General features: G+C 40.9%; 1 protein-coding gene across 13 annotated transcripts in view; it reads right to left on the reverse strand.

The window, feature by feature from the left end:
* CENPP (centromere protein P) overlaps nt 1–16622 on the reverse strand; it is a 252595-nt gene that overhangs the window by 224607 nt on the left and 11366 nt on the right. For 6 of the 13 annotated variants that reach the window (XM_008256885.5, XM_002708177.6, XM_070050272.2 and 3 more), the window contains exons 3-4: nt 16096–16184; nt 7199–7287 (exon numbers count right to left, since the gene is read on the reverse strand). In XM_008256885.5, the coding sequence (XP_008255107.3) occupies nt 7199–7287; nt 16096–16184 (178 nt within the window). Of the gene's footprint in view, nt 1–1739; nt 2049–2621; nt 2644–3001; nt 3033–4874; nt 5029–5204; nt 5314–6672; nt 6824–7198; nt 7288–16095; nt 16185–16622 lie in introns of those variants that run through there. The other 7 variants (XM_089336292.1, XM_089336336.1, XM_089336322.1 and 4 more) reach the window with 7 other exon arrangements.

The raw sequence follows: 16622 nt of genomic DNA on the forward strand, positions 1-16622 counted from the left end.
AAACACATAGAACCTCTACAAATGAAAAATATTGTCAGTGAAGATGAACGCTCTATGGATGGGGTTTTAACCACCCAATTAGTCACAAACTGCTTCCAAAGAAGATGTAAGGTGCTGCAAAGATAAGGCCACTCTCAACCTACCATCAAGGAAAACTTCAATAATATATAAAGTCATAACCTTTACTGAGCCCAATAAAGACTTGCAGTCACAAAGGAACCAACTAAATTAAAAGTTTTCTCTTTCAAGTGAAATTTAGAACACGTAAACAGTTCACCTTTGGCTAAACACAGAGGAGAGAAACAGTCACCACACCAGTGGGTAACAAGAAACCAAAGGGCAAGAGTCAGTTACTGCCATTTTGGAACAGAGGGGAACCCCAGACAGACTGTGGTCCTGGCAGGAGCCCAAAGAGCTCCCCTCAGTGGCACAGGCTTGCAAAGGGGGCAGCTGCTGCTGGGGTACAGGTATGAAGCCTTAATCCTTATCAGGAGCACAATTCTTAAGCCACTGAAGGATAGGCAGAAAACCAACAGAAGAAAAAGTACATTATTTCAAAGAAGGAGAATGAATCAGAGTCTGGAAGAAGGATAAGAATACTCTGAGGCCAAGATAAAGATACACTACTTCTAGAAGAGGGGCAGAATGGAAGTCCTCTAGGCCACTGGTGGGCCAGGATATCCATTGTGTTCAGGACCCTACACACGACGAAACAGGTCTGCTACCACTGAAGGAGGGAAAAGACACACTTGATCCTCTTCTGAATCCAGCTCTCTGCTATGGCCTGGGAAAGCAGTGGCTCCTGGCTTTGGATTGGTCCAGCCCTATCCGTTGCAGCCATTTGGGAAGTGAACCAGTGGATGAAAGACCTTTTTCTCTACTTCTCAAATAATAAAATAAAATAAAAATAAAAAAGACAGAAACACTGCCCACTCAAGACCAAAAACAAAGATGGGTTGAGTTTGACTGCACCAGGAAGGAAGAACAAAAGCATTGAGAAAGCCATTTACCTGAGGCACAGGTTGATAGGACCTACCCAAAACCGATGATGGACCACGGAAAGGCAGAACTCCCTTTGTTCCCACCATAAGCTTAGCATCAAATACCAAGCATCAGGAGTCAACTGCTGGAGAAGCACTCCTCTGAGGTGTGAACACACAGGGGCTGCTGAAAGCTGGAAGCAGAGCTGGATCACTGGGGAAACCCTCCAGCTCCTAAGGCTCCATTCTAAATATAAAGCAACAACAGCCCTCTGCTGGAAGAATTACAAGCTGTGATGCTTCAAGGTAGTGAAAGCAACAGAAATCCCACCTTTAAGCTCAACACTATCTACCTTGATTAACCCTACACCACATGTCTAATAAAATAAATGTATATGTTTCTGGGCATAAATATTATCTGCGACAGTCACTATTGTTCTACCACAGACCATGTCCATCATTCAACCAAAAATTATGAGACAACACTTCAAGAGGGGTAGAATGCCTGGGACATCTGCATCCCATATCAGAGTGCCTAGCTTGGTTCCTGAGTCCAGTTTCCTGCCAGTGCAGATCCTGAGAGACAACCAGGTATGGCTCAGGTTGGGTCTCTGCCAACTATGTGGGAGACCTAGCTTGAGTTCCGAGCTGTTGCAGGTATTTGGAGAGTGAAGCAGCAGATGGGAGCTTGTTCTCACTCTTGCTGTCTCTCTGCTTCTCAAATTATAAGTCTTTTTTTTTTTTTTTTTTTTTTAGATTTTTATTTATTTGAGAGGCAGAGTTACAGACAGTGAGAGGGAGAGACAGAGAGAGAGGTCTTCCTTCCATTGCTTTACTCCCCAGATGGCTGTATCGCCTGGAGCTATGTTGATCCGGAGCAGGTGCTTCCTCCTGGTCTCCCATGCTGGTGCAGGGCCCAAGCACTTGAGCCATCCTCCATTGCCCTCCCAGGCCACAGCAGAGAGCTGGACTGGAAGAAGAGCAGCCAGGACTAGAATGGCGCCCCTATGGGATGCTGGTACTGCAGGCAGAGGATTAACCCACTGGTCCACGGAGCCGGCCCTGTAACTTTTAAAATACAAGAAAAATAACCCACTGTAAACTAATCAGAACCACATGCAGAGATGACTCAGAAGTTGGTACTGTCAGATAGGAACTTCAAAATAATGATTAATAAGTTTAAAAAATCTAGTGGAAAATGTGGGCAGCTTCCTTAAACACATGGAAAATGTGGAAAGAGAGAAATAAAGAATTAAATAGAAATGCTAGAAATAAAAAACATTGCAAGAAAGATGAATTTCTTCCATGGGTCACCAGCAGACTATACTTCAGCTGGGAAACAATCTGTGAACTTGGACATGTGTTAACAGAAATGATCAAAGTGAAACACAAGGCTATAAGAGTTAAAGAACACAGCATCTAAACATTGTGAGATGACACTAAACACTGTCTAACATATGTGTAATTAGAGTGGTAGAGCAGTAGAGTTCTGGGAAAAATGAACATTTGAAGATACAGATCGAATTTTCACACAAATACACCCTGGATATAGCATAAACTGTGGGGAAAAAAAACATACATCAAAGGCTGGAAGGCAATCTTCAAACACACATTTTAATACAGAAATCAAATGTAACAATCCCAGCAGACTTCTGTTCACAACCTGAGTAATACAGAAGACAATAAAAGCATATCTTTAGAGATAGGAAAGAAAAACTGTCAACCAAGAATCCTGTAGCCAGAAAAGTACCTTTCAAAAAATGAAGGCAGGGGCCAATGTTGTGGAATACAGGATTAAGCTGCTGCTTGCATGTCAGCATACCATATCAGAGTCCCAAGTCCCAGCTGTTCTGCTTCTGATCCAGCTCCCTGCAAATGCTCCTAGGAAAGCAACAGATGATGGCCCAAGTCCTCGGACCCCTGCCACCCACATGGAAGAGCCTGATGGAGTTCCAAGTTCCTGGCTTGAGTCCGGCCCAGCCTTGGTTACCTTCATCTGGGGAGTGTGTCAGTGGGTGGAAGATCTCTGTTTCTCCTTAACTATAACTCTGCCTTTTGAATTAAAAATAAATAAATAAATAAAAAATAAAGGCAGGGGCCCGCACTGTGGCACAACAGGTTAAGCCATGGCCCACAGCACCAGCATCCCAGTTCAACTCCTGGCTGCTCAACTTAGAATCCAGCTCCCTTACACAGAAGACTCATAGAAGGGCAGATGTCCTAAATAGCACTCTGGCCTCAGAATCAGCCCTTAAGGCATTCGGATCTGGCTGAAGAGCCCATGAGAGTATTATAGGCATGGAAAGCCAAGGCAATCTGGCAAAAACAAAAACAAAACACACACACACACACAAACACAAAAAACAAACCTAAATGAAAGATCTCTGCGAGTGAGATCCCAGTGGAAAGAACGGGCCATCAAAGAAGGAGGTACTTTTCTCTGAAGGGAGGAGAGAACCTCCACTTTGACTATGGCCTTGTCGAAATAAGATCAAAGTCAGCGAGCTCAGGGGGCTTCCATGGCCTTGGCAACTCATGACCAGAGCCTGGGGAGATTGCTGACACCTTAAACAAGAGTGTCAATTTGTTAAGTCAACAACAGGAGTCACTGTGTACTTACTCCTCATGTAGGATCTCTGTCCTTAATGTGTAGTTCAATGTGAATCAATGATATGACTAGTGCTCAAACAGTATTTTGCACTTTGTGTTCTGTGTGGGGGCAAACTGATGAAATCTTTACTTAATATATACTAAATTGATCTTCTGTATACAAAGATAATTGAAAACAAATCTTGATGTGAATAGAATGGGAGAGGGAGCGGGACATGGGAGGGGTGTGGGTGGGAGGGAAGTTATGGGGGGGGAGGGAAGCCACTGTAATCCATAAACTGTACTTTGGAAATTTATATCTACTAAATAAAAGTTAAAAAAAAAAAAAAAAAAAGAATCCAGCTCCCTGCTAATGCACATGGGAAAGCAGTGGAGGATGGCCCAATTCCTTGGACCCCTGCATCCATCTGGGAGACATAGAAGAAGCTCCTGGCTTCTGCTTTGGCCTGGCCCAGCCCAGGTTGTTATAGCCATTTGGGGAGTGAATCAGTGGATGGAGGCTCGCTCTCTGTCTCTCATTCTCTGTGTAACTCTGTCTTTCAAATAAAAATAAATAAATCTTTTTTTAAAAATGAAGGCAAATAAACATCTTTTCAGAGAAACAGACTGACAGAATTAATGGCAAACAGATCAGCCCAATATTAAAGGAAGTTCTTAAGGCAAAAGGAGTGTGCCAGTTAGAGACCTGAGTCAATATAAATCATTGAAGAATGTTGGAAATGGTAAAAATGAAGATAAACATGCAAAACCATCTCTTTTATTTCTAAATACTTTAAAATGTAATGGATGGTCTAAAGCAAAATAAGTAACACATACTCAGGAAACTGTTAACACACACAAAAGTGAATTATATGACAATAAAGGCACAAAGGCTGAAAGAAATTGCAAGCATATTATTGTTCTTATTCTATTTGTGAGAGGTTTAGCATTTTATATGAATGCATACTAGGATAAGGGAAGATCAGGGTAATAGCAAGAGTCAAAAAAAAAAAAAAACCAATTTTTACAAGTTTTCCAAAAATTAAAGATACAATTCTCAGTCTGAAAAACTACAGACATTTAAGGGAAAACTAAAAGTAAATTTATGTTTAGGCATGTAGCATTTATATTACATTACAGCACAAAGAAGAAAAAACAAAATAAGAATTTATACAAGGGCAATAGAGTCTGGCCTCAAACCCAGGTCTCTGACCTATGTATGACCAGCATCCTTTCTAAAATACAAGTCACTCTCCACAAAGTGGCAACCCAGTCTATTAGAATAATCAAAAGGGCTGAGATGGGACGGGTGCTGTGGCACAGCGGGTAAAGTGGCCGCCTACAGTTCTGGCATCCCATATAGCAGTTAGTTCGAGTCTCGGCTGCTCCACTTCCAATCCAGCTCTCTGTTTATAGCCTGGGAAAGCAGAAGATGTCCCAAGTGCATGGGCCCCTGCACCTGCATGGAAGACCCACAGGAAACTCCTGGCTCCTGGCTTCGGATAGGCCCAGCTCCAGCCATTAAGGCCATTTACGGAATGAACCAGTAGATGAAAAATCTCTCTCTGCCTCTGCCTCTCTATAACTCTGCCTTTCAAATAAATAAATCTTAAAAGGGGGGGGGGGTTGAGATAATATATTATTAACTAACTACATTATAACATGACTATTATACAAGGGATAGACATTACACCATTCTTCCTTTCGTAACTTCCAAATAGCAGATGCTACTTCCAAGCAGGGCCTGGACAAAAGGAAAAATGTCATCTCTATAAAACACATCCCTGTTTTTTCTCCTTCCTCTTAGGTACTTCCTTTTCCAACTTCTCTGAAGGATCTTACTCTCCTATTCAGCTAGCACATTCTAGATTCCTCGAGGCTCAGCTCCAGGCCCTCTCGTACTTTCATTCTAACTTCCCTCCATAGGCAACTCCACTCCTGCTCAAGGCATTCATTTCTACCCACCGGGTGACCACTTCAGTGTTCTATCTCCTACCCACGTATGTTCCGAGCTGCCTACTTCCCATTTTTATTTTAGTATTTCATAGGAACTCAAGTCTAACGTGTACAAAATGACACTGCATTCTCATGACATGGTTCTCTTCCAACTTTCCCTTCTTAGCAAATGGTGCCACCACCATCAAGGAGTTAATCCCTGTCAGAGACCACTGACCTCTCATTCAACCGATGACATGTCCCCAACTACTTTGCTTCCTAAATGTCCCCCTAATCCATTTCTACTATTTTCATTCTAGTCCAAAGTATGAACTGTTCTTGCCTGAACTGTTCTAATAAGCTAGTCATTACTGCCCTCACTGTACTTGCTATCGTACCCCTTCAATCCATTCTCCCTGTAGCCTCCAGAACAATTCTTCCTTGGATGTCACATGTCTGCCTTCTTCAGACTCTGCTCAAAGCCTTTCAGTAGTTTCACTTTGTTCTTAGGACTGTGAGCTAACACCTTACAAGAAACTCTATAAAGTTGGACCTTACATACTTCTCTAGCCTCGCTGCCCTGTGCTCCTGCTACCCTCTCATTGCTCTGGCTTCCTATCAGTTGCTCCCAGATGTCATGCTCCCTTTTGGCACAGTGCTGAGGCAAGACAATTGCTTATGTCAAGGAATTCTGGGTTAACTCATAACTAAAAGTCAGCTCAAGCACTGGGACATTAACCCATATTTTCTGTGATAGCATCAAATTCTTGACAATTGCTCCAGCGGTACAATATGATTCTTCTTTGTAGTATTTAACATAGCCAGAATTTTACATTTTTGAAATTACTTGATTAATAGAGGACTTTTCCAGTAGGCAGTAAGTACTAGGTGGTGGAAACACTTGGTGCAGTGGTTAACAAGGCGTCTCACGTTGGAGTGCTTGGATGTGTGTTTAATTCCAGCTAACTGATAATGTGAAACCTGAAAGGCAGCAGCTGATGGCTCAAGAGCTTGGGTCCCTGTCACCCACGTGCAAGACTCATAATGAATCCAGGCTCCTGAATGTGGCCTGGCTCAACTTCAGCTGTTGTAGGCATTTGGGGAGTGAACCAGAGATGGGAACATGTGCTCACATGCTGTCTCTCAAATAAAATGAAAATGGGCTGCTATTGTAGTGCAGTGTTTAAGTCACCATCTGCAACATCAACATTCCAGATGAACACTGATTCAAGTCGCAGCTGTTCCACTTCCAATCCAGCTCCTTGCTAATGTGCCTGGGAAAGCAGTGAAGATGGCCCAAGTGCTTGGGCCCCTGCCACCTACATAGGAGACCCAGAAAGAGCTTCAGGCTAGCCCTGGCCCTTGGAGCCATTTGGGGATCAATCAGTAGATAGATGATATCTGTCTATCTTTCTCTGTAACTCTCCCTTTCAAATAAATAAATTTTTAAAATAACAATTTTTAATGAATTAAGTAATTTTTTTTAAAATTCCATCATGGAAGACTGTATCTGGTTTTGCTCACAATTTAAATGCCAAGAACATAATGAATGTACAATACATATAGAGTGGATCACAGATACAGAGAATGTTGTGTTATGATTTCAGAGATGACTTATTTACTTACCAAGAAAGGGTAAACTTAAAACCGAGGTGTGAAAAGATTCCCTAAAAAAAATTATAAAAACTGCTTACCTACATATAAATTCACTTAATTCTGGATATTCTGTGGGCTCCATTATTATGTTGAGGTCAGTAATAACAGAAGATAAACTCTCATTATCCTATAATAAAGATATAAAGTTTATGTATCAGAGCACAGTAACTTTCAAATAAAGATAAAAAATACTGTAAAATACACAAAATGAAATGTCACCAAATAGAAAAGGGTAATCAAGAAATGATCCTGGGGTCGGGTAGTATGACGTAGTGGGTAAAGCCACTGCTTGTGATGACAGCGTAGCGTATGGGCACTGGTTCCAGTCCCGGTTGCTCCATTTCCAATCCAGCTCCCTACTAATGCACCTGGGAAAGTAGCAGGAGATAGCCCAAGTGCTGGGGCCCCTACTCCCACGTGGGAGACCTGGATGAAGCTCTGGCTGGGCCTGCCCAGCTGTTGCAGCCATCTGGGGAGTAAACCAGTGGGATGGAAGACCTCTCTGTCTCTCCCTCCCTCTGTAACTCTACCTTTCAAATACAATAAATCTTTAAAAAAAAAAGTGCCGAAAATGTTTGCTAGGAGAATGCAATCATATCTTTATACCAAAAACTAAAATGAACCACAAATGAATTACTTAAACACTAAAACCATAAACCATTTGGAAGAAACATAATTTTGACAACGAATACTTTAAAATATTTACTTTGATTATTTTGACTTCTAAGAATCTATACTAAAATTATAAGAAAACAATGACATGAATAAAGATATTCATAAAGTATTAATCACAGAAAGCCAGAAACAACTCCATACTCAATGGGCTTGTTAAATAAACTGTTATTTTGATCTGAAAATGGTTTTCCTTTTTACAAAAGTAAAATTTTTTCTATTACATATTTGTCTATAGTTTTTTCTATTTTTGCTTTGGAAATATCATTTAGTGGCTCTCCACTGTCTTAATATTATCTTCTTTTCAATTGCTTTTACAGGTGATTTTCCTCAAGGCTATCCTCATTCTATCCCTGAAACTTTTAGTGCAGTTGTCAGTATTACAGTCCTTTTATTCTTTTTTCTTTCAGTCCACCCATTCAATTTGTGCTTTACGCTTTAAGTCAGAGTAGCTTATTAAAAAATTTAATTATTTGAAAGGCAGAGTTCTTTATACTTTGTGTGTCTATGTGGGTGCAAACTGTTGAAATCTTTACTTAGTATATACTAAGTTGATCTTCTGTATATAATTAAAAATGAATCTTAATGAAGAATGGGACGGGAGAGGGAGTAGGAGATGGAATGGTTTGCGGGTGGCAGGGTGGTTATGGGAGGAAAAACTGCTATAATCCAAAAGTTGTACTTTGGAAATTTATATTTATTAAGTAAGTTTTCTTAAAAAAAAAAAAAAAAAAAAGGCAGAGCAACAGAGAGACTGAGACACACACAGAGAGAGATCTTCTGGTTCATTCCCCAAATGGCTGCAACAGCCAGGACTGGCACAGGCCCAAGCCAGGAAGTCCACCCCAATCTCCTATGTAGGTGGCAGGGACCCAACTACTCGGGCCATTATTTGCTCCTTTCCCATGTACATGGCAAGGAGCTGTACGGGAAGCAGAGTAATAGATTGGAACTAGCACTCCAATATGGCATGCTGGTGTGGTGACTGGTGGCTTAACCTACTGCGCCACAAGGCCAACACCCAGAGCAGTTTTTATATAGCATGTTTTTGTATTTCCTGGATTCATTCTTCCAAAATGGATTTACCTGCATTTTCTTAGTAATTTTCTTTTCAAGTCAGCACTTTTGCCATGATTTTAGGTCTTGTGTCCAATATGATGAGAGAACTCTATACCATCTTTGTGCTTTCAACTCTGTAGTTCTTATTAATATCGATAGCAAGAAATCTAGTAATTTTTGCTATTTCCTCAAACTGGATGGCTTGGATACTCCTTGCTACTCTCCTCCATCTGTCTAGATACAATCTGACATAATTCTTTATATCCTGAGCTGTTGGAGAAATAGACATTGATAACCTAAAATGTTTACCTTTTTGCTTGCTTGATTATATAGTGGGAACTGTTAGGAGCAACTACAGTTTAAGTCAGCTATGGCATCTACCATCTAGTCAAAAATTCCAGAGGCACTCTTATAACTAAAAAAAGAAAAATAACCCAATTAAAAATTGGGCAAAGACTCTATATTTCTCCAAAGAAGAAATACAGATGGCAAGTAGGCATATGACAGAATGCTCCATATCAAAAGTCATCATCTAGTTGCTCCATTTGACCCAGGAATTCCACCTCTATGGGGCTGCTGTGTGCTGCAGCAGATTCACCTGCTCGTAATGAAAGCAACCCATATCAGAGTGCCAGACTGAGTCCTGGCTGTCCTACTTCTGGTCTAACTCCCTGCTAATGAATCTGGGAAAGCAGCGGTTGTAGACCTGTCAACCACACACAAAATGTGGATGAAATTCTGGGCTCCTGGCTTTAGCCTGGCCCAGCTGCGGCTGTTACGGCCATTTGTGGAGTGAATCAGCATATGGAAGCACTTAATCTTGCTCTCTCTTCCCCTCTGTCATTTCACCTTTCAAAAAAATTATAAATCTTAAAAACTTGCATGTGAATGTTTTTAGCAGTATTATGCATAATAGCCAAAAAGCAAAAACCATTTCCATCAAGTGATGGAATGAATAAAATATATATATATACACATATAAAGTATGTATATATATATATATATACACACACACACACACACACACACACACACCATGGAATATTATTCAGCCAAAAAAAAGTATTAACACCATGCTACAATATGGATGAACCTTGAAAACATTATGTAAGTAAAAGAAGGCAGATTATCAGATCACACATTTTATGATTCCATTTATACATCCAAGAGAAGAAAACTCAGAGAAAAAAACACAAAAAATGAATTACTGGTTCCTTAGAGCTAAGCAAAAGAACTGGGGGGGAGGGGGGTAGGAGGAGGGGATTGGACTGAAGGGAAATATTTACAGAATACAAGGTTTCTTGAAGTGGTAAAAATGTTCTAAAATTGATTGTGCTGGTGGTTGCAGAACTCTGAGCACACTAAAAATGACTGAATTGTTTACTTTAAATGGATTAATTACATGATGTGAATTGTATCTCAATCGAACTCTGACCAAAAAAAAAGAAACAGCAATCTGGGAGGGCTTCTTGTCTCTGGTGTGAGTGTATGTGGGTACATGTTCGATTTTGCCTTTCGTCAACAGAAAGTCTAGGATTTACTGGCACTTCCTTCTCTCTCATTTTTTCCCTTTGGTGGGTTGTGGACTATGTTCACCCACTGGAAAGCTGACTTCAAGATACTGTTTTTCCATCTCTCTTGCCTGTGGTTCTGCTAACCAGGTCACTTCTTCCCGGCTGGTAGACTAGGAAAGGAAGCCTATAAACAAGCTGACCATAAAGCCACTAGAGTCTTAGCAGCACATTTCTTTCTACCACGGTCCATTTGATCCAGGCTTGCAGTTCTCATCTGCCTCTATCATTTAAAGATTGTAGTTAAAGATGCATAGAAAAATGGTCCTGTTAACTTGACAAACTTCATATATTTCTCATGAAGGTTTCAGTATTCTGTTTCAAATGTCAAAATATCAGGCAGATTTTTTTTTGGGGGGGAGCCTCTGATAATGGGTTTATAGTCTCTTCAATAAGAAATTCCCTATTTTTGAGTTATCCTGTTCATGTCATTGAATTTTTAGGAACAGAAGTTATGCAAATACACTTAATATATCACTTCCCCAACTAGTTACCCCCCCCCCCCCGATTTATTATGCTGCTTGGACTATGAAGGTCGACACTACACGTTCGTTCTGATGGCGTTACAACCCCTAACAAACATCACAGTACCACCAACACCAGACAGTAGATCTGGAGAACAGAGTTTAACAAGGGATCGCCTTTCACAGTCATAGCTGCAACAATACCGGTAGTCGTTCAAACTCTCTAGGTAGATTTCCCTGTAAGAAGGTTGACACGTAAATAATCCATAAGGTTACTTTTCATTCAAATATGGTATTAATAAAAATTTATAATGCAATAAGTCTTTGAAAATTCTATAAAGTGAGAGTTTTATTTAGATTATTTTAAATTTTCTAATAGCTAAATATCTCCCTCTGGTGGAAATAAAAAAAAAATCCAATGTTGCTATCTTCATCTGTTTTTCACTATTAGTCTCTACAGTAAAAATATGCTCAAAAGGTAAAAACAGTAAAACCATGTTAGAGAGCGATTTAGGACTAGTCATCAGAATTTATTTGCACATGCCCTTTGACCTAGCAATTCTACCAGAGATATATTTCTAAAGAATATTTACACAAGTAAGCCTAGAACATATTAGGATTTACTACTAAATAAAAAAAATTGAAAAACAATTTAAATCCCCTTATCAGAATTTTAAGCAACAAAGGAAAAAAGATGGTTCTTTGTTGCTTTCTTCTCCAAGAACCCCGGTGCCTGCCTCCCACTTGACTGATCCTAAAACCCTGTGACTCCACAGCCATCTGTGATTGCTTCCAACATCTTGCTTATCAGTCTGGTCTTCAAGAAGCATCATAGAACTAAAAAGACTCAGAGGCAAAGTGCATGTTCTTGGCAGAACCAGGGGGAGCACGCTTTTCCTGCAGCGCACTGTTAGTAAAATTAAGCAGTCTTAAAATATCTACATACTTTTAAATCTGAAAATGACAACTCACGTCTCTCTAGATAAACAATAAGTATGTGACTTTTTTAAAGTTTATTTATTTATTTGAAAGTCAGAGTTAAACAGAGAGAGGAGAGGCAGAGAGAAGTCTTCCATCCACTGGTTCACTCCCCAGTTGGCCACAATGGCTGGAGCTGTGCCAATCCGAAGCCAGAAGCTTCTTCCTGGTCTCCCATGTGGGTGCAGGGGCCCAAGGACTTGGACCATCTTCTACTACTGCTTTCCCAGGCCATAGCTGGGAACAGGATTGGAGGAAGAGTAGCCAGGACTTGAACCGGCACCCATATGGGATGCCTGCACTGCAGGCAACAGCTTTACCCAATATGCCATAGCGCTGGCCACTATTATGTGTCTTTTAAAGGATATTAACAGTTCCTCTCTTTTGCTTTGCCCGCAGCCCCTGCAGCCCCTAAACCATAACTGCTAGTAGAACCTAATAGTACTTTCTTGCCCCATTTTTTCACTGGCCATACAACTGTGCATAATGAATACTAAATTTTCAGCACCTCTTTCATTAATTTATTGGCTAATAAAATGTAAGTGAAAATGACAAATGTATAATTTCTAGAAAGAATCCCTCAAAGGAAAAGGTTAGCCTTTTGTGACCCTCTCCTTCCTGATGTCTGAAACATTAAAGGGATCACTGATCTGGAAGCCATGTATGGCTGATGGCAGAAGTTCCATCGGATGCAGCTCAACTAATTCCAACACATGGAGCATATAAGCAAACAGTGTAACTTTAGGCCGCTGACAGATGATCATAAAACTTGCAGTCAACAGGCCTATGCTGTGGCATAAAGGGCTAAACCTCTGCTTGTGGCACTGGCATCCCATATGGATGCCAGTTCCAGTCCCGGCAGCTCCTATTCCAATCCAGCTCTCTGTTATGTCCTGGGAAGGCAGTGGATGGGCCCCTTCATACACATGAGAGACCCAGAAGAAGCTCCTGACTTCCGATCAGCCCAGCTCTGGCCATTGTGGCCATTTGGGGAGTAGACCAGTAGATGGAAGAGCTTTCTCTCCGCCTCTCCCTCTCTCTATAACCGTCTCTCTCAAATAATAAAAATCTTTTTAAAAAAATTTGCAATCAAGCTTTGGTGGTAAGGGGACCAGAATATTAGCTTAAAATACTGTTGAGATGGGGAATGCGCTGTGCCATAGAGGGTAAAGCCAGCGTCTGTAGTCCCAGCATCCTATATGGGTGCCTATTCACGTCCTGGCTGCTCCACTTCCGATCCAGCTCTCTGCTACAGCTTGGGAAAGCAGTGAAAGATGGCCCAAGTCCTTTGGCCCCTGCACTTCTGTGGGAGACCCAGAAGAAGCTCTTCGCTTCAGATCAGCTCAGTTCCAGCCATTGTGGCCATTCGAGGACTGAACCAGTGGATGGAAGACGCCCTCTCTCCCTGACTCTGCCTCTCTGTAACTCTATCTTTCAAACAAATAAATAAATATTTAAAAACAAACAACAACAAAAAAAAGTTGCAGTCTGGATTGGTGCTGCTGCTTCAGCAGCACACTGCATTATCAAAACTGTTTTCTATGCCATGCCACCCTTGATCTTAGAATGGCGGCATAATACTGTTTGATGATTTCTACAAGAGACTTAAGGTGATTAAGTATGAGATTTAAATGAAGTTCAAATACTGCAGTCTATAATCTCCCAGTCCATAGCCCACCAACCAGCATACTAAACAATCCCTGAGCAAGTACAGCTTCACTCCAGAGGGTAGGCTTTCTCTTTTCAGTTAGATTTCTAAGTCTCCCAAGGATGAGACTAATTTTGCCCACCACCTAACTTCCCTCCAGATAACCCACTGAGCAACTGTGAAAAGAGATGAGTGTCACAGCAGAGAAAGTGTGCAAGCTCAAGGCTGTTAGGACACCTCTGAGCAGTTTGCTAGACAATGTGAGCACAAATGCTCAAATTCTCAGAGATGCACCTGGACCACAGGCTTATAGCTCTGTAACATGCGTTGGCCTGCAGTCCTGGATGCCAGCACACAGAAGAGTATTCAGTGTGTCACTGTGACAATTGCTCTACATTCATTTTATTTTTTATTATTTGACAGGTAGAGTTATAGACAGTGAGAGAGAGACAGAGAGAAAGGTCTTCCCTCTGTTGGTTCACTCCCCAAATGGCCGTCACAGCCGGTGCTGTGCCAATCCAAAGCCAAGAGTCAGGTGCTTCTTCCCAGTCTCACATGCAGGTGCTGGGGCCCAAGGACTTGGGCCACCCTCCACTGCCCTCCAGGGCTACAGCAGAGAGCTGGACTGGAAGAGGAGCAGCCGGGACTAGAACCCAGCACCCATATGGGATGCTGGCGCTGCAGGTGGAGGATTAACCAGTGAGCCACCGCGCCAGCCCCTACATTCATTTTAGTTATCTGTTGAGCTGAGACTAAGGCAGCCTGCCTGTCGTTCCCCGATACATTTTTCTTCTTTGCACTTACTCCTTGTAGGCTCCACTGGGGAAAATTAACTAGTCAAAACAGCTCTCTGTCATCAAAGCATGTGCCCAGCCTAAGCCTGTTCTAATTGGCCTGGGTCCCACTCTTCTCAGAGCCAGCTGGCCAACGGGGCTACATGTTACCACTCTGTCTTTTCATTTTCGTTTTTTTTTTTTCCCCAAAGAAACCTTTTATTTAACGAATAAAAACTTCATACATTTCAGAAGTACAACTTTAAGAATATAGTGATTCTTCCCAGCATACCCGCCCCTCCCACCCACACTCTCACCTCTCCTCCTCCTCTTCCTATTCCCAGTCCCATTCTCCACTGATCCATTTGATTGATTCTTCCAATCTATGAACATGGGAGATTTTTCCTTTTTTTTTTTTTTTGTATCTTTTCTATTTCTTTAATGTTTTGTAATTTTCATCATAGAGATCTTTGACATCCTTGGTTAAATTTATTCCAAGGTATTTGATTTTTTTTTTTTTGGTAGCTGTTGTGAATAGGATTGATCTTATAAGTTCTTTCTTAGTCATGACATTGTATACAAAGGTTGTTGATTTTTGTGTATTAATTTTATACCCCACTACTTTACCAAACTCTTCTATGAGTTCTAATAGTCTCTTAGTGGAGTCTTTTAGATCCCCTATATATGCAATCATATTGTCTGCAAATAGGGACAGCTTGACTTCCTCCATACCAATTTGTATCCCTTTGATTTATTTTTCATGCCTAATGGCTCTGGCTAGAACTTCCAGGACTATATTGAATAGCAATGGTGAGAGTGAGCATCCTTGTCTGGTTCCAGATCTCAGCGGGAATGCTTCCAACATTTCCCCATTCAATAGGATGCTGGCCGTGGGTTTGTCATAAATTGCCTTGACTGTGTTGAGTAATATTCCTTCTATACCTAATATTCCTTCTATACCTAATTTGCTTGGAGTTTTCATCATGAAAGGGTGTTGTATTTTATCAAATGCTTTCTCTGTATCTATTGAGATAAACATACTTTTTTGTTCTGCAGTTTCTTAATGTGATGTACCACATTGATTGATTTGCAAATGTTGAACCATCCCTGCGTATCAGGGATAAATCTCATTTGTTCTGGGTAAATGATCTTTCTGATGTGTTGTTGGATTTGACTGGCTAGAATTTTGTTGAGGATTTTTGCATCTATGTTTCATTATTTTCTGTTTCCGGATCTTATCTGACAGTCTTAGCAGCACAACCTGTGGGATCATCTACTCCCAAACAGCCTACAGAGCTCCAGATGAACACAACCTCATAAGCGGCCCTGAATAAGGACATCCAACTGAGCTGCTCCTAAATTTCTAATCCACAGAAAATGGGTAAGACAACAAATATTTTTGCTGTTTTAATATGATAAATGCTGCAGAAATCTATTTAGCAGCAACAGGTCACCAATAGACAACAGGTGGCTGGTCTATGAGCTAACAACCAGGGGCATTCAGGACTTTTCTCACAGTCTCAAGGGCTTGCTCTGGGAGCCGTGGAGCACCCTGCCATCTGTCTAAAAACAAAGCACCCAATTCCTCAGCAGCAGCTCAATCATATGAAGTTGTTGGGGTGTTTATTGTACCACTCTGCATCTGTGCTACCAGGAGGCCCTGGGTCATGAACCCCTCATGAGCCCAGCCAGTGCTGGAGGATGTGCACTAGGTGGGAATTATTTATCTTATGGCAGAATCATCTCATCAGAAAATGCTACTTAATTTACCTGAATTTCCAGAATCTGAAACTCAAGTTGAAATGTAACCATGTGGCAATTTCCTGATAGTCTGTATTTCTGTACAACTTTCTTTATATCTGTAAATCAGAAAAAAAAAAAAAAAGTATTCAGTTAGGAAAGAACAATTTTGTTCAAATGCCTATTTAATTTTGGATCTAGACCACAAGGTGGGAATATGAGTGAAAGTGTACATTTGCATTTGAAAATTCTGGAAGAATGTACAGAAAATTATCCTTATAAAATAGAATTTGTAACAATTTTCACTATTTAGTTCTCAATTATCCCTAAATTTATGGTAAGAAACAGATATATTTAAGTACATAAAAATTTATAGTAAACCCTAGGCAAATTTGAATTATATTAACAATGAAATGTTTTTATTTTTAAATTTTTATTTATTTGAAAGGCAGAGTTACAGAGAGGGAGAGAAAAACAGAGATCTTCCATCTGCTGGTTCACTCCCCAAATGGCTGCAATGGCCAGACCGAAGCCAGGAGCTCGGAGCTTCTTCCAGG

This window comes from Oryctolagus cuniculus, chromosome 1, assembly GCF_051225735.1.
Source record: "Oryctolagus cuniculus isolate XC-2025 breed Fujian yellow rabbit chromosome 1, ASM5122573v1, whole genome shotgun sequence".
NCBI lineage: Eukaryota > Metazoa > Chordata > Mammalia > Lagomorpha > Leporidae > Oryctolagus > Oryctolagus cuniculus.